At 42.9% G+C, this 18,678-nt stretch overlaps 1 protein-coding gene across 4 annotated transcripts in view; it reads left to right on the forward strand.

Moving 5' to 3' along the window:
- The window catches only part of DHX9 (DExH-box helicase 9), a 41,513-nt gene extending 23,385 nt beyond the window's left edge, over nt 1-18,128 (forward strand). For 3 of the 4 annotated variants that reach the window (XM_077825281.1, XM_077825282.1, XM_077825284.1), the window contains 12 exons: nt 2,412-2,625; nt 2,912-3,006; nt 3,176-3,249; nt 3,861-4,013; nt 6,914-7,074; nt 8,605-8,716; nt 9,427-9,588; nt 9,763-9,890; nt 11,815-12,044; nt 13,708-13,823; nt 14,785-14,985; nt 17,573-18,128. In XM_077825281.1, the coding sequence (XP_077681407.1) occupies nt 2,412-2,625; nt 2,912-3,006; nt 3,176-3,249; nt 3,861-4,013; nt 6,914-7,074; nt 8,605-8,716; nt 9,427-9,588; nt 9,763-9,890; nt 11,815-12,044; nt 13,708-13,823; nt 14,785-14,985; nt 17,573-17,909 (1,983 nt within the window). In that variant the 3' untranslated portion in view covers nt 17,910-18,128. Of the gene's footprint in view, nt 1-2,411; nt 2,626-2,911; nt 3,007-3,175; nt 3,250-3,860; nt 4,014-6,913; nt 7,075-8,604; nt 8,717-9,426; nt 9,589-9,762; nt 9,891-11,814; nt 12,045-13,707; nt 13,872-14,784; nt 14,986-17,572 lie in introns of those variants that run through there. The other variant, XM_077825283.1, reaches the window with a different exon arrangement.
- The last annotated feature ends 550 nt before the right edge of the window (nt 18,129-18,678 follow it).

Here is an 18,678-nt window from a genome sequence, read left to right on the forward strand (position 1 = left end):
TAGTACTGTATAGTAAAATTTTTCACTGATTCTCTTTGAGGGTTAAATATTTGCAGTGTTTCAGGAAAGTATTGTTCCTACATTATTATACAAAGACTAATGGGTGAGCAAGAGTAACTAATCAGGGGACAGAGGTAGTGGCCAGACAGCAGAACAATGGTATAAAATGAATTCCTATCTAATTAGCTGGCTGTGTTTTAATGACTGCAACATTGTTGCACTAAAATGCTTTGAGAAACCTTGTAACTATAGAAATAGTACTTGGGATTGCTGCTGTTATATTTAACTGAATTTTCTGAATGCTTTTGTAATTGATGTACAGTAAGAGCTGTTTTATCCAGCACTTCACCAACTGGAAAGCTCTATAAACCGGCATTTCTGATCTTCATTGAAAGTCCGATTTTATAGTCCGGTTGGTGTGGGGCTGGCAGGGGGTTGGGATGCGGGAGCGGATGCAGAGCGGAGCACAGGCTCTGGGAGGGAGTTTGGGTGCAGGAGGGAGCTTAGAGTGCAGGGGAGGGTGTGGGGTGCCAGATCCGGGCGCCGCTCACCTCGGATGGCTCCCTGGAAGTGGCGGCCTGTCCCAGTTGTTCCTGGTTCCCAGCCAATAGGAGTTGCGGGGGCAGCACACAGAGCTGCCTGCTGCGTCTCTGCCTAGAAGTAGCCAGGACAGATCACTGCTTGAGGTGAGCATCCCCCGGATTTGGCACTCCCAGCCCCCTCCTGCACCCAAACTCCCTCCCCCTTAGTTAACTGGCATTTTGTACTTACCAGCACCCCCCATTCTTCCAGCATGCCGGATAACACCGCTTTTATTGTATTTAGTTACCTTATAAAGTTCCAGTCCCATTTTATCACGTCACCTGTGTTTTAAAAAATTGAACTGATGTGTGAATTCAAGCTTGCTTCTTTTGCTGCAGTAGATATTGCCAGCAACTATGCCTGCCATGTGTTCCTTACATGGCTGTGGGTGATGGTATCTTTTGTAAAAAGATACAGTCCTGAATCTGAGTTTTAGCAGATGAATGAAGGACCTGAATTTCAATTTGTTTGATTATGTTTTAAAGGAACACAGTCAACTTAAAGCACTGTTCTCACAGAAATGATTTTACTAGCTGTTACTTGTAATGACTAAGATCCTTTAACTAGGGCCCTACCAAATTCACGGTCCGTTTTGGTCAATTTCATGGTCATAAGATTTTAAGTTATAAATTTCATGATTTCAGCTATTTAAGTCTGAAATTTCACTTTGTTGTAATTGTCGGGGTCCTGACCCAAAGGAGTTTTGGAGGGGTTGCAAGGCTATTGTAGGGGGCAGGTTGTGGTACTGCTATGCTTACTTCTGTGCTGCTGCTGCTGCTGCTGCTGGTGGCAGCACTGCCGTCAGAGCTGGAGAGTGGCGGCTGCTGGTTGGGAGCCATGCTCTGAAGGCAGAGCCACTGCCAGCAGCAGCGCAGAAGTAAGGATGGCATGGTGTGATATTGCCACCCTTCTGCACTGCTGTCTGCAGAGCTGGGCCCTCAGTCATCAGCCGCCACTCTCTGGCCACCCAGCTGTGAAGGCAGCACAGAAGTAAGGGTAGCAGTACTAAAATAACCTTACGACATCCCTGCAACTTCCTTTTGGGTCAGAACCACCAATGTGAGAAACGCTGATCTCCCCCATGAAATCTGTATAGTATAGGGTAAAAGCACACAAAAGACCAGTTTTCATGGTCTGTGATGCATTTTTCATGGCCACGAATTTGGTAGGGCCCTACGTAAAACTATGAGGGGGGGAAACTTTTCTGTGTGCATTTGTTACTTTGTGCGTTTGAGACCGCTGTTTGGGGTCATGTAGTCAGTTTCTAGGTTTACTCTATATAGTTCCTAATTTTCCCCAGCTGGCCCTGTAGTCTGTCTTATAGCAACAGAGGAGAGAAAAACACCTCAGCAGGAAAAGCTTAGTTGTAAAATCACAAAAAATTGGCAGGGGGTTTGGGCACAGGTGTAGAACCTGAAACAACTACTTACTCTTTTTTTTAAACTTGATTTCAAATTGACCACTTCTCCTTAAAAGAAACAATTTTTTTTTTCAAACCTACACATTGGTATTTCCTTAAAGAAAAGCAATTTGATGCTGTAATTCTGGCTTCATCCATTCTAATGGAGATTTAATTGGTTTGATAGTTTCCTACTCTAAATTATAATTTATAGTGGTTTATAATTCTGAAAAGAGAATATGTATAGAAAAAAGATGGGGAATAAGGCAGTTCAGCTTGACCTGTGGTGTGATGTAAGCCAGTATTGAGCCTAGGACAGTGTTTCCAATCCATCCATCCCATTCATCTATCTGGTTTGAGTGGCCCTCATCCCCATAGTATCAGAGTCCTATCTGGTTAAACGTTTTTTGTTTGTTCTCTACACCTACAGACCAACTGTAATCTTATATGTAGTGATGAATATGGTCCAGAAACAAAACGTTGTATGGCCCAGTTGAACGAGAAGGAAACTCCCTTTGAGCTCATTGAGGCCTTGCTAAAGTACATCGAGACCCTGAATGTTCCAGGAGCTGTGCTTGTCTTCTTGCCTGGCTGGAATCTGATATACACCATGCAAAAGCATCTGGAAATGAATCCACACTTCGGTACAAACAGCTTTCAGTTATTTTCTACTCAGTGTCTTTCCCTCAGAACAGTTACTGGATAAATGTAAAGATGAGTTGACTGAAAGAGTTGGGCCTTCTGTGTGTCTATATAGGATGAGAGTTTGAGTAGATATACTCTATATAGCTCGGTTTGAGTAGATGGATGAGAGAAAGTGGAAGGAAGGTGTTTAGGTATGAAGCAGTGGGTGGATAAGAGCGAGCTGAACTTTAATATCTGATACATAACAGGTTATAGTTGTTTAACCTCATGGTGTTCATATTGTAGGAAGCCACCGGTACAGAATTCTGCCCCTGCATTCACAAATTCCTCGAGATGAACAGCGCAGAGTGTTTGATCCAGTGCCTTCTGGAGTGACCAAGGTGTGAAACTATACCACCTACACAGAGACAGAATGTAGTATAGTGGCTCTCTCCTGTGCTTTTGAGAAGAGTTTTTTTTAATGCTGGCATTCTGCATGCTGCCTTACAGACCATCCTTGGCTCCTTGTTACAATACATGTATTCTAATACAATTTTCCTGTTTTCGTAGGTGATTTTATCCACCAACATTGCTGAGACTAGCATTACCATCAATGATGTTGTCTATGTTATAGATTCTTGCAAGTGAGTTCCCGATCCAGATCTTTATTTTACACAACACATTATTTGTTGGAATACCAAGTAGTTTTTGCAAACATGCAGTACTTCCTTGTATTGCTGTAGCCCCAAGAATGAGTTTGGAGACCTAATCTGCGGTGGTTGTGTGCTCCCCAAGTAATCTATGCAGTTAAACAACCATACTGGTGTATCTGTAAATTGTCCTTGGTCCATTGAATACCACGCTAGTGGTGTTTATATGGGTGTCAGTGGGATTCCTGTACACTGTTTTCCAAATGGATTATTTCATACTACAAAATCTCGTATGGTTGCTGGGGAAATATTAAGCCTTCCTATATTAGTCTGTTATGCACTCTGACTTGCTGTGTGCACTTTGAGCATGTTATAGTCATGAATCACTAATTGCATTAGAGCTTTGAGCTGAGATTTAAACTTTTGAGAGAAGTCCGGGAAATGTGGGTTCTGATGCAGTGAGGGGGGGTACTATTCGTTAAGCAGAAAGACTAGCACAGTTAATTTTTTTTATTCCAGTTTTGCTTCATTAAATGATACAGAGTAGACCTGCTTTGGCAGTATTTGATCTTCATTTTTTTTTTTTTTTTTTACTGCTTTTACAGACAAAAGGTGAAGCTGTTCACTGCTCACAACAATATGACAAACTATGCCACAGTCTGGGCATCAAAAACTAACCTTGAGCAACGGAAGGGGCGAGCTGGCCGAGTGCGGTCTGGATTCTGTTTTCATCTGTGCAGCAGAACTCGCTTTGAAAGGTGAGGAGCACTCCATAAATTACAGAGCATGCTGTTGTGAGCTGCTTCAAACCAAGCAGAGGAAGCAGATTAACACAAAACCGTGGGGCTATGATTGCCATGAACTGTTGCATTTCCTCAGACACAGAATTTAGTTCCCACTCTAGAATTTGTGGGTCCCTTAGAAAACTGCCACGGAAAGCAGGGAAATTGTTTGAGATGTGACTTCAGGAGCAGTCCCCACTTGACTGGACAAGTATGGCCCAGCAGCCTGATAGAATGACGGGGAAGAAAGAGCCCCATGCTTCACCCAGTGAGACACTGTTGAGGCCCAAGGTATTGAGAAGAAAAGGAAAGGGATTCTAGAATGAGATGCCACAAAAGACACCTGGATCCTACCAATCAAAAAGTGCATGCTTGTGTAGAGAGATGCTGGGACCCTACTCCTCTCCTAGAGAGGACAGCTGGTGTGGAAGGTGGTGAGAACCAGATGAGGGGGGAGAGACCTCGGAGGAGAGGAGGAGGCAGGTAGACAGATGTTCTTCCTTTTTCCCAACTCTCTGGCCAGAAGCTGCTAACACCTCTTTTTGCTGCCAAACTGTTTTTCTCCCACTTCCAGCTACTCTAACATTACCAAACTGCTGAAACCTGACCCCTTCTCATTCCTATCTGCCAAATCTTCCCCCAAAGACAAAGCCGTGTAACCCTCACTGCCCAGCTGCAGGGGCTTACACAGCAGTCAGATTCTACTGTATTTCATCCACTACCGTGAAAACATCACAGTACACCCATTCCCCTGGACGACAGCTGCAGGATAACTATGTTTGATGTTAAGAAATCTTAGTTTCTGAAGGAGCATATAATAAAAACATCCCTAAAATTTTTGTTGAATTAAATATTTAGACATGGTATAATGTGATCATCTTAATTCATTAGGAACTTCTGACAGCAAACTAGTTGTGTGCTGTTAAAGAAATCATGTGGTCTTGTATCAGAATTTAGGTTCAGCTTACCACAGAGAACATGGAACCCTAGAAATTACTGTGCTTAAACAGAAAAATTGTAAACAGGAGATTGTCGTGTATTTCCAGTGGGATCCTATAGGGAATGGTTCTTGACCCTACACTATTTAACTTTTTTTTTTTTTGTCAGTGACCTGGAAGAATATATAACTACTGATAGTTTGTGGATGACGCAGATTGAGGGAATGATAAATAATGAAGAGTAGAGGCCACTGATAGAGTGAACAGGATTGCATGGTAAACAGGGTGCAAGCAATCAGTATGCATTTTAATAGGCTAAATGTATACATCTGAGAGCAAAGAATGTAGGCCATACTTACAGGATGGGGAACTCTCTGGTCACCATGACATCCCTCTGCCCCCCGCAAAAAAAAATAGTTTTTAACACTGCTTCCCAGGATAATGAGGAGAACATGAGCTCCCAGTGCAATGCTGTGGCTGAAGAGGCTAATGCAATCCTTGCCTGAATGGGATTCTCTAGTAGAAGTATAGGTTATTTTACCTCTCTATTTGGCACTGGTGCACCTGCTGCTGGAATACTGTGTATGGTTCTGTCATTTTATGAAGGATGTTGATAAATTGGAGAGGGTTCAAAGAAGAGCCACAAGAATAATTAACTTCAGAGTGGTGGCCGTGTTAGTCTGTATCCGCAAAAAGAAAAGGAGTATTTGTGGCACCTTAGAGACTAACAAATTTATGTGAGCATATATAGTCTCTAAGGTGCCATAAGTACTCCTTTTCTTTTTAAGGATGATTAAAGGATTAGAGAACATATTTTATCACGATAGACTCAAGGAACTCAATGTGAGATTAACAAAGAAAAAGTTTAAGGGGTGACCTAATTGTATAAGTACCTGCATGGGGAACAAATATTGAACGGACTCTTCGCTCTAGCAGAGAAAGGTATAACATGAGCCAGTCGATGGAAGTTGAAGCCAAATTCAGACTGGAAATACGACATAAATTTTTAACAGTGGGAGTAATTAATTAACCCTTGGAACAATTTACCAAACGTGATGGGATGACCTGTGGTGGATCCTCCGATCTCTGGCAGTTTTAAAATCAAGATTGGATGTTTCTGTAAATGATATGCATGAGGAATTATTTTGGGAAATTCTATGGCCTGTGGTGTTCAGGAGATGAGACTAGATGATCACAATGATCCCTTCTGGCCTTGGAATCTCTGAAAGCCTAGCTTTATGCAGCATAGAAGGAGAAAGACCATTCAAACTGTCGAAGCAAGGGTAAGAAGTAGAAATGGATGGGACCGTGTTCATTTGGGAGGCATGTTTATCCCGAACATCACATAAGATACTAACTGTTTGAAAACTCAGTCATTTCTAGGGCTTAACACTTGAACTGTGATCCTCAAGGCAGAGAGACTGAGGGCACTGTGTCAGGGAGAAAGGGACCCAAGAGCTCCATCCCCACCACACCTCCATGCTGCTAGAAGTAAAAAGTTGGCCTGTTTCCAGTAAGAGCACTCCTCCTTGTTGCTAACCTGACTGAACCAGGGACCAGCAGATGCTGTTGGGAGTGGAGGTGATAAAGTAACCAGCATGGAAGCTGGAAGCAGGGTAGTGGTAATAGGCAGGCTGGAAGAAATTGACCTGCTTGAGGAATGGAAGACCTATTCTAGTATTCAGGTTTGGTTGTGGAAGGGCAAGGAGATGAGATTGGGGGGGGTTCCAGTTGGAAGGGACATGGAATTACTGAAGAGAAGTACTGTTCATCAGTGCAAGTTGCAGGAATTCACTGAGGGTGGATTGATGAGGTGACTTGGTGAACGTGTTCACGTAGGAAGGCTAGGTTGCACTTGTTGGGATGACCTGTATTTGTGATCGGGAATGCATATGTCCAGAAGGTTGACTTTTTGTGTTCACCCCTCACTGTTTTTAGGCTTGAAACTCACATGACACCTGAAATGTTCCGAACACCACTGCATGAAATTGCTTTGAGCATCAAACTTCTGCGTCTGGGAGGGATTGGACAATTCTTGGCCAAAGCGATAGAACCACCACCTTTGGATGCAGTGATTGAAGCAGAGCACACGCTCAGAGGTATTTGTATTGGGCCACAAGGTTCTTTGTTAGCAAACCCAGAAATGTGACATGTACAGCTTTGAATGGTTGAGGGTATCAAGGTCAGTTGTAAGTAGATTTGACATATATATTGCTAGGTAGACATTTATTTCTAGGTTTTCTTTGGCTGGAAGGACCTGATGTCTGCAGACCCCTTTGTGGCTCTGAGATGCATTTTCTGGGTAGCAGTGAGCTTCTGCAACTGGAGCAGCACTTAGAGGAACACAAATGTTCTTCTAGTTGACTTCCTAGCTTCAGGCTTCTTTTGTTACATTTTATGAGTATCTTATAAAGATGGCTACTATTGTATCTTCAGCTGTGAGACTTGTATATGAGATGCGACTGAGTCCACCGCATTGAAGCGTTTGGGAGACTGGTTCAAAACAAGCCTGATCTAGGCTGATGGATTCTGTTATAATTATTTTGCACTTTTATACTGTCTGGTCACCCCGTTTTGTGAGATCCCTTTGTAACTCTTTGCAGTCAGCTTTGGACTTCATTTGAGACTGTGGTACTCAAGTTAGTTTTGCCACCTGACTGTTCATGCCCTTTTCCAGATTACTTATGAATATGTTGAACAGCACAGGTGGTCAATACAGATCCTTAGGTAGCCCCCACTGTTTACCTCTCTACATTGTGAAAACTGACTATATATATTCCTACCCTTTGTTTCCTATCTTTTAACAAGTTATTGATCCATGAGAGGACCTTCCTCTTATCCCATGACTGCTGAGTTTACTTAAGAGCCTTTGGAGAGGGACCTTGTCAAAGGCTTTCTGAAAGTCCAAGTAGGCTATTTTGACTGGATCTCCCTTGTCTTCAGACTTGTTGATACCCTCAAGGAATTCTGATTGTTGAGGCATGATTTCCCCTTACAAAAGCTGTGTTGACTCTTCCCCAGCATGATGTGTTTATCTGTGTCCAACCATTCTGTCCTTTACTATAGTTTCAACTAATTTGCTTGGTACTGAAGTTAGGCTTACTGGCCTGTAATTGCCAGATCGCCTCTGGAGCCGTTTTTTGAGAATCGGTGTTACAGTAGTTATTCTCCCGTTGTCTGGTTACAGAGGCTAATTTAAGCAAAGGTTATATATCACAATTAGTAGTTCTGCAATTTCATATTTGAGGTCCTTCAGAACACTTGGGTGAACATAATAGTTTAAGTTCTTAAACTTATCAATCTCTCAGCCAAGGGCTAATTAAGTCCTTGGTTTGACTTTAGGCTTGTGTACCCTGGCAATTTACAGCGCTGCAACTTTCTCGCTCAAGGGTGTCAAAAAATACCCCCCCGAGCACAGCAAGTTTCAGTGCTGTAAAGCGCCAGTGTAGACAGTGCATCAATGCTGGGAGCCATGCCCCTCGTGGAGGTGGTTTTTTTAGAGCACTGGGAGAGCTCTCTCCCTGCACTGTGCCACAACCACACAAGCCATGTTAAAGCGCTGCCAATGTAGACTAGCCCTAGGCAACTGCCAGAACCATCTTTGCTGATAGGTTAATAACTTGTTTCAGAGCTGGATGCCCTGGACTCTAATGATGAGTTGACGCCTCTTGGGAGAATCCTTGCTAAACTCCCCATTGAACCTCGCCTGGGCAAGATGATGATAATGGGCTGCATTTTCTAGTAAGTTCCTCAGTATCAGTGGTGATTCTTTGCTGTCTTGCCCTGTGTTCCTGAATCTTCAGGCATCCAGTGATGTTAAAAAAAGATGCATCCAGATGGGCTGTGGGTGGTGGCATGGGGGGGAAGGGGAGGGAACTGAATATTCATGAGATTAGGAGACAAATAACATCACTGGGTGTGGGGAGCCAAATATTCATGAGCTAGGGAGGAACTGAATGGCACCAGTAGTGACTGAATATTTATGAAGTTGGGGAATGGGACACTGAACACTTGTAAGATCGGAGTGAACTGTGGTTGGGGAGATGTGGACAGTTAGCATTTAAGAGACAAGAGGTGAAAAGAACCACGGGACTGAATATTCATCAACAGAGGTATGCGGGCGTTGGTTTTAATCATGAGGGGTGGTGTTGGAGATCCGATAATCTGGAAGAGGGTGGTGAACAGGATTGTGAAAACAGATAGGGGAGGGGAAGAGGCATAATATTCATGAATGTGCTGTGAAATTCCAGCCACTGTCATTTGATCTAATTAATGCCTTTATTCTGGGAAGAGCTGCTGTAAAGAAGTCTTTCTAAGAATGAGTACTGAGGTAATGAGGCTTGTGTCCTTAAGCAGGAAGTTTTTACTCATGTCAACGGGCCTGTAACTTCTGCTGGCAACAAGACTAGGAACAAACCCAGTCATAAATACTTCTATGGTTTCTATTTCAGTGTAGGAGATGCTGTGTGTACCATCTCTGCCGCCACCTGCTTCCCTGAGCCTTTCATCAGCGAGGGTAAACGGCTGGGTTACGTCCATAGGAATTTTGCGGGGAACAGGTTTTCAGATCATGTAGCCTTGCTTTCAGTCTTCCAAGCCTGGGATGATGCAAGGTATGTTGGCTTAGCACAGAACAGAAGATTAAGGGTAATATTGGGTGAGCAACTATGTGACCTGACTAGATAGTCCAAATGGCTGTGTTAGAGTTCCTGTTTGTGGCACTCATTCTTCTCTTGTACAGATCTTCTTGAGTTCAAGTGAGTCTGTCTTGACTGTTTCCTTTTTAGAATGGGCGGTGAAGATGCAGAAATACGATTCTGTGAACACAAAAGGCTCAACATGGCTACACTCAGGATGACTTGGGAAGCCAAAGTCCAGCTTAAAGATATTCTTATCAATTCTGGCTTTCCGGAAGGTAATACTCCATGGAAGCAGTCATTTCAGTATTGTCCCCATCAATCTTTGAGAGTTGAGAGGTAGCTTTCCAACCTGTTGGCTGGCCGATAGCTCAATAATGGTGAATACATGGCATGTGGGCCCATGGTGAATTTGCTCCAGTACTTTTTTGCTGTTAAAGCAGCTTCCACCTGAGTGTTGTTGCATGCATTCTGCCTCTCCTAGCTGAGAACAGCTTAAGGACTTGTCTACACTGTGCATTAGTGTACAGATTGGGACTACATTAATGAACACTAGGGAATTTAGTGTGTGCCAGCAGGGTCCATGCAGACCAATCAGTATGCAACACCCTAGTGCACACTAGAATTTACACCCCTCTAGTAAAAAGAAAAGGAGTACTTGTGGCACCTTAGAGACTAACCAATTTATTTGAGCATGAGCTTTCGTGAGCTACAGCTCACTTCATGTGGACTAATGCACAGTGTAAACGAGCCCTACAACAGCTTGTGAACTTAGCACCGCAGTGATGATAAATTCTGGATGGCAAGGTTATGAGGAATTTGACCTTTTAAAGTGGTGGTTGTCTTTTCAGATCCACCTCCATGGTTTTGCTTCTCATACTTCTCTGCCATATATGCTCCATATTGCACTGATAGTCCTTCTGGATGAGAAGAGCTAGAGACTGCCCTCCCAAAATCACTTGGCATAGCTGTTGCATTATCCTAAGGGCATTGCCCTCCCCACCCCACCCCCAGGATCTGAACGCTGCCTTTCATGCTCTATAGTTTTCTGTGCTTGTGCTCAGATCTTCACTACATAGCATATTAGCTTAGAATTCTTTGTATTTGAGTTTTCATTTCCATTAAACAGTGAGAATATTACAGTACATAGCAAAATCTCTCAGCTAGTCATCAATATAGGATTGAGCAAGACATGATTTAACACAGCCATGTACAAGTGGCAAGAAGTCAGATTTACTTTCAAATGGAGTCTCTGTTTAGAGATAAGACCAAATTTAAGGAAGGCACCTATAAGTATCCAGATTAGGCTGAATTTATTGTCAACTTGAAAAGTAGTAAATTTTAGTGCCTTATGTATAAAATAAATAGTAATAGCCAGGTCCCTAGTGGACTTCCTGTGGTCCCTGCCTCTCACCCCTTTTCAAGGTAAAAACTTTGATGGGGTAAGGTTGGGGGTGGGGGGGTACATTTATTTTGTTTTTGTAAGATTGACTTTGTTTGAGGAGTATGCTTGGGTTGGGGTCTTTGGGTTGGGAGTCAGTGCAGAACATGTCCATTCTTGTAGTGGAAGGAAAAGCCCTTTTTTGAAGAGGAAGGTTTTGCAGCATTTCCTAAAGATGGGGCAGGTTCTAGATTCAAAAATCTCTGGAAGTTTTGTTCCATGTTAAAAAGTTGATGGGAATCCAAAGTGTTGCTCTCCCTTTCATTTTCTTAATATCCAGTAGTCTTTCTCCCTCTGCTCTCAAGGATAAATGCTACAATAATTCTCTCTCTGGGCTGGATGACCCAACAACCCCCAACCTGGGACTCCAGGTTTGTTGTGACGAGCAGTGGCACTATTACAACATCCAACCTGACCTCTTCAGGAGGTCCTATTGTCCTCCTGGACAAGCCTTTATGCCCTTGTTCCTTGAGAATGTGGGAAGGGGAATGGCTTTTCCAATTTGTAGTTTATTTTTCAGCTCTTTTCTCACTGAATACTAGAAAATGTGTGTTCGGTTTACTCATTACAAATACAATTATTTAACGTTGATGTGATGCAGCATTAAAATGCCCTTTTCTGAGGGCAGAGATGTTTTGAGAACCAATGCCTAAATAAATAGTCGAGTCAGTAAATGTTCAGATCAGAGATCCCGAATAACTTAGTTGCACTGTACTATGTGAGATCTGGAAAGTAGCCTGTTTTCTGTTCTCTGTCAACAGAGTGTTTGATGACTCAGATATTTAACAACACTGGACCAGATAACAATCTAGATGTTGTCATCTCCCTGCTTGCTTTTGGTGTATACCCTAACGTCTGCTACCACAAGGAGAAGAGGAAAATTCTTACCACTGAGGGGCGCAATGCGCTTATCCACAAGTCATCCGTCAACTGCCCTTTCAGCAGCCAGGACATGAAGTATCCATCTCCTTTCTTTGTTTTTGGTGAAAAGGTAAGGAGAACCATGAAATACGACTTTGAGAACATTACCAAACTTTATTCCCATTCTTATTGCTTCATTTCAAAAGGAGCCTCTCGGGCACTGTTTTATTTCTTTAATGAAAATTTTAGTGCTAGTGAAAGAATGGATTGGCAGCCCTGGAATCCTGTATTCCAAGTCTCTTCTGTTGTATGCCCAAAAAAACCCTGGAATTAGCTCTATCCTCTTGCTGCTTCCTGCTCAAGGTCAGTTGGTTCAGAATTCCATGTTCATTTATTTTATATTGTGCACAGTCCCCCAAGTGTTCAGTGTGCTGCATATTTTTGTATTCATAGAATCACAGACTTTAAGGTCAGAAGGGACCATTATGATCGTTTAGTCTGACCTCCTGCACAACGCAGGCCACAGAATCTCACCCACACACTCCTGTGACAAACCCCTAACCTCTATCTGAGCTACTGAAGTCCTCAAATAATGGTTTAAAGACTTCAAGCAGCAGAGAATCCTCCAGCAAGTGACCTGTGCCACGCTGCAGAGGAAGGCGAAAAACCCCCAGGGCCTCTGCCAATCTGCCCTGGAGGAAAATTCCTTCCCAACCCCAAGTATTGACAAGTAACTGCTTTATAGATAGTCAAGGGGCATGATGGAGGTTAAGGAGCTGAACAGGGGACAGCTATGGCTTGAGGAACCCATGAAAGTGAGGGCAAGTAGCTTGGGTTTTGTTACCCAGAATGCATTTGAGCTTTTGGTGCTGGGGAGGGGATTCCATCTCCTCTTCACTCCTGCGCAATATGGGGAGGGAGAGAGAATAATAAATTGGGGGGGCTGCAGGCATGAATTCCTTGCTCCTGTCACTCTAGCAACCCTGAATAACATTGGGCTGCCTCATTGCACTCCACCCCAATATCTGCCACAACAGCCAGCGGTGACAAATGGGCAACGATATATTTATTGCTGATCTCTAACCGTAATTTGGCTTGCTAACACACCATTGACATGAATGGGGCAGTTCACATAGTCAGAGCCATTGTCTCTGTCTGTCTGCAGAGTTGGGCAGATGTCACTGAATTGGTTTATGTTCAGATCATATTTTGAAGGTATTCTCCACAAGTACCAAGTTCAGGTTTTTGCTTATGTAAACAAGAGCCTAGGTTTTTAGCACAGTTATGCAGGAATTTACAAATCTGCAATTGTGGGACAGTTGTGTAATCACCATAAATATATGGGTCCCTGACTATCCAAAGAACAAATTGGTAGGGCGCTCTAGGGGAAACTTGCAAAGTGCAGCATCCCAGACCTGTTGTTTGGACTATCTTTAGGGTGGGAGGAGAGTTCCATCTGATGCTGGGGCATTGTGCTGAGACTGGCAAAAACTTGGTGTTTTTTTGTAAAGTGACACCTGTTCCTTGGGAACTGCATTGAGACCACAAAATTCATTTCACATGGACAACTGACAGCTTTTAAATGGTAATGAATTTGTTTCAGCCAACCAAAACTGGATTCACAGCATCTCTCCTGATCTGATGAGCTCTGTATTTATTACTAATCCGTTGAGAGACAATCTCCTAGGGATTATCTTGTTTGTAAAAAAAATTCTGTTAGTATCCATGGCCGCTGAAAGAAAGAGCAGTCTTAGTTCTTGAAATGGGAAACCATGTTCCTCTTCTACCTGCAGATCCGAACACGAGCTATCTCTGCCAAAGGAATGACCTTGGTGAGCCCGCTGCAGCTGCTTCTGTTTGCCTCAAAGAAAGTCTTATCCGATGGAGAGATCATTCTGGTGGATGACTGGTATGAACTTCCTAGTTGATCGTGGATAACTGTGAGGAGAAACAGCTGGTAACATATCTATAAGTATGTTTAGAATGGGAAATGTAGGTCAGGCTGTGCAGTAACAGATTAATTTCATCAGAGCATTATCGTTGGTCTGTGTAAGGATGGGGGAACAGTTTATTTTGGCAGCTCCTGTTTTTTCTGTAGATTATGTTCCTAAATTGAAAACATGAGGCACTGGCTGGATTCCACAAAAGCTACTTTCCCTGAGCTCAGATCTGAATTAGAGGTGGTGGAGAATTTGGGTCACCGCCTCATAGACAAGCAAGAGGAAAGATAAAGATAGCCTCATCATTAAGACACAGGACTGGGTCAGGAGTGCTGGCTCTGCTACTGACTTCCTGTGACCTTTGGCAAGTAACTGGGAAATGGAGGTAAAAAGACAATCTTTAAAATGAGGTTAATGCCTCCCTACTTCCCAGAGTTGAGGCTTAGTTCACTAACATTTGTCAAATTTGATATTCTGGGATGGCTGGTAGTTTTTGATATCTTTGTGTCCTTAACAGAGCCTTGAAGAGCCCCTGTATTTTTGAGCCTGCTTTAACGTTTTGGCATCTTTTAGTCCCAGAGGTTAATGGAGTAGTAACTGGTAGTACCTGGAGTGTTTCCAGTCCAAAGAGCAGGGAGTCAAAAATGTAGCAGCTGTTCTAATTGGCTTCTGATTTCTCTCAGTGCTGGGGAATCTCATACGTTGCCAATCATACTTTTTCAGTTCCAGATGGCAGCATTTCCCATTGTTAGGGTGTTATCCATAACTCTTAACTTCGAAGTTCTAAGTGTTTTCTGTGGTGGTTGGCACTAGACGCGCTGAATACCTGCTCTGTGGAACATTGTGCTTTCTTTATAGCCTCTCTCCTGTAGGCTGTGATGTTCTATATCTAGAGAGATCTTCATTTTGAAATCGTTTTTCCTGCTCTAGGATTAAATTGCGGATGTCTCATGATGCAGCTGCTTGTGTCACTGCCCTACGTGCAGCAATGGAAGCTCTTGTTGTTGAAGTAACTAAAGATCCTGAAATCATTAGCCAGCTGGACCCAGTGAATGAGCGAATGCTGAATGTGATCCGCCAAATCTCCAGGCCTTCAGCGGCTGGCATCAACCTCATGGCGGGCAACACAAGGTTAGCTCCAATCTGTTCACTTATACAGCTGGATCCTTGGAGTAGGAAAACATTCCTGGTAACTTGGAATGCCTAAACATTCCGAAGGCCAAAGTGTGTGTCTGAACTCCTATGCCAGCAAGAATTCCTGTTGTGGGATTTAGTTTGGAAGCAGGCTGCCTGATGTAGATAATCAGTGTTGAAGTTTTTAATATACTCATATTTTCAATTAATCATAATGTCTGAAAATCTTCCTAAGAAACTGTGCAAGCAGTGAAGGTGCAGGTTGGTGGAGGATGGCAAAAGGAGAGTAAAATGATGTCTCCTATAGTGTGTGAGTTAATGAGGTTTGGTGTGATTGGCTGCCTTGTGATACAGCATGCACCAAGGATCTTCTGGATTTCACAAATGAATTGAGGGGGCTGCTCTACTCATGCATGACTTTGAACTGTTTGTATGTGATGGTGTGCATTTCCCAGAGTCTACTGACTGTAATTCCTTCCCCAAGCCACATATGTCACCCTCCCATTACTAGCAGAATTATAAAAAACGGGGAATAGTAGTTTCAGGAAACTGAAAGAACATAACCCTTAGGCCTTGAAGTAGAAATCTTTCAAAACACCTGGGAGAGTATGCTTAAACTATAGCAACTTGGTATGCACAGATGGTTACTTTCTGCAGAGAGTAACCGTTTCACTGGCTTGCAATAAACTTCACACTAGAAGACTGATCTTGGTATGAAGTGTTTGAACAAGCTAATTTCAGTTTAACCCTACTGTCAAATTCAGAATATGATAGTTGTAATCCAAGAGGCCATGGTACCCTGGTGTGTACATCATATGGCCTGAACATTCTGTCAGCTGTAGGGTTAATTTGGATTTGCAGTGGTGGGCATTAACTTGTCTACTGAATTTTACATACTCCTGAGCATGTATGATTTCCACCTACTCAAGGATGTTTAGATCACCTGCGATTTCATATCCTTCACATCAATTTGTATTGCTCATTATGCAGAACAGATTTAAGATGTAAAGATGACTTTTCCCAAATCTCTGGAGATATAGTAATGGTTGAACTGCAGGCAAGGAGAGAAATGTATTTGGTTGATAGTGTTTGACTTCTCCATTCTACCACAAATATTCTTCCTGAAGAGATCCATGCATCATTTCTTGAGTGCTTATCTATTCAGACTGGATGATGCTAGGATTCCCTTTGGTCCTAATGGCTGCCTAAGAGTAGAAAACACTACTCTAACATTACTAGTCAGCTTCAGTGTGGGCAAAGCACACATCAGGGTTGGGATTTCTCTTGTAGCGAATGGGTGCTGAAGCTCCTCATCCAGTCTGTATAAGAATGATAGAAATCAAGGAAGTGCTCCACGCTCCTAAACCACTAAACTGTACCTGTGTTGCTCAGTACAGCAAACCATTACAGACGGCAAGAACCACTTTAGCAGTTTTTATAAAAAATATCTGAAAATAGTTGGTCTCAGTCCACACCAGTCTCACAATACAATACCTATTTGTGCTTTTCCATACCACTGGTAAACATGCCTATGTATAGGGGAAAGGGAGCTGTAGAGCTCTGATGTCTACAAATGAAAGTTCTAACAAAGAACCTTTTCTCTGCTTTAGTATCAGTCCTAGTACCACTGCTGAAGGGCTGCATGGTGGGAGGGGGTTCCTGTTTCAGTATCCTTTGTGCTTTGGGGAACAGGCTGACTCTCTCTCTCCTCCACCCCACCCCCTCTCCTTCCCGAACTATGTCAAGCACATCCTATTTCCAGTCCTCTCTCCCTTCTCCTGCAGGCCCTTCCCCATTATTTTCTCAAATGCTGGGTGAATTTACAGGGCTACATGTTAATGACTTCAGAGACTTTAATGTTCATTATTCTGCTGTTATATAAGCAGAACAGAAACTGTGTATATCATTGGACCATTGTTAGCAGTAGCCTCAAATGGAAACGGCTCAGCCACTTTGGTTGAAATTCAGCCTGAGGCAAGTGGCTGGCATGGAAAACTTCAGCCCCATAAGGGGACTTTGGCAAAATTATAAACGATTGAAAACCGAGTCTTACAGTGGGACATGTCAGGCAGCCTTATTAGGCAGCCCTGCCTCTAATAACCTGTTTCATTCCTTATTTCTGATGTAGATAATTTAACAAACGTGGGGGAGACTCAACTGTATGGAGTATGGGTAACTGATCAAAATGAGGGACCAACTTCTATTTTTTTCTTAAACATATCACGAGGGGCAAAATAGAGAGCCCAGCACTTCCCACATAAGCTGAAAACTGTCACCCCTACCTATGAGTTGTTGTTTTTGACAAAGTCCACGTCAGTGGATAATTTTATCTCTGCTTTAGAATTTTTTTGGGATGGGTCTGGTCCTGGACCAGATGAGATCACTCTGGGCTGCTCTTTAATGAAGCTTTACAGGGAATAAATGTCTAAGTTGGGTGTGGGATTTGAGCATACTGCTCTGCTGCATAAGAGGAGTGGGAGTTTTACGTTTTTGGAACTCTCCACTCTGGTGGTGGTGAAAATATTGAATCCTTTTAAAGTTGTGAGTGTTAAATAAATTTTTTCTTAAAACTTTTCTTTCCTAGGTTTGGAGATGGTCCTCGTCCCCCCAAAATGGCTCGATATGACAATGGAGGTGGATTCAGAGGACGGGGAGTTAACCAGCGTGGCTCTGGCTACAGAGGTGGAGGCTATGGTGGTGGAGGCTATGGCGGTGGATATAACTCATACCGAGGTGGCTCTGGAGGAAGAGGATACCAAGGTGGCTCTGGGGGAGGTTATAGAGGTGGTGGGGGATATAAAGGGTCTGGGGGAGGGTATCGAGGCTCGGGTGGGGGATATAGAGGGTACCAGGGTGGTGGGAATAGAGGTAACTATGGAGGTGGGTTTGGGGGCCAAGGAAGGGGGCGTGGTGGTTATTGAAATCCATTGAAGTCTGTCTTGTACTCTACAAAAATGTGCATGTTTCCTTCTGGAACTTCTTTGATGCTAATACAGAAGTCTGTTTGTTATCCTACTTGTTCACAGTAGCTTGAAACGAACTGTTTAGGACTAGTGGTGATATTATGTAAAATAGAGTCCTTACTACAGAGTACCACAGTCTGTATACTTTGTTCTTAATAAAGTGTTCTGTTCACAAGACTTAACGTGTTTTGTCTCTGTATGATGATTGGATTCTGGACTTGAGAATGGCTGTTTCCTTTTAGGTTTATCATTTGTCTATAGAAGGTATGAGAAATTTGGGAGAAACCTCTTTATTGTCTCCAGGGGGTAAACGAGCATGTGGGACAGATATCAACAATTCTTCAGAACTGCAAGGGATTATTAGTCATTGCTGCTTCAGACCATGATTGGACTGAATGGACAGAAGCAGAGGTTTGAAATCATAGGACTTTGTTCACCAATATGTATAGTTAGGTGTAGAATACGCTACATTAATAGTTATGAGCACAGTATTAATATAATATACACCATACATATGTGTTGGGAAGCTACGTTAAGTATTGTGTTCTCCCCACAATTCTGTTCACCCATGTCAAATATCCTACTAGTCAAAGCTGAAATCGTCTTTACAATTAGAAAATAGGAAACATGGCAAAGCAAAGATGCATGAATGCTTTGTAGCAAGCACAGTTAGGATTTACTTTCACGGCTCATTAACACATGGAGTGTAATATTCAAAACAAAATAT

The sequence above is a fragment of the Eretmochelys imbricata genome, chromosome 8 (genome assembly GCF_965152235.1).
Source record: "Eretmochelys imbricata isolate rEreImb1 chromosome 8, rEreImb1.hap1, whole genome shotgun sequence".
Taxonomy (NCBI): Eukaryota; Metazoa; Chordata; order Testudines; family Cheloniidae; genus Eretmochelys; species Eretmochelys imbricata.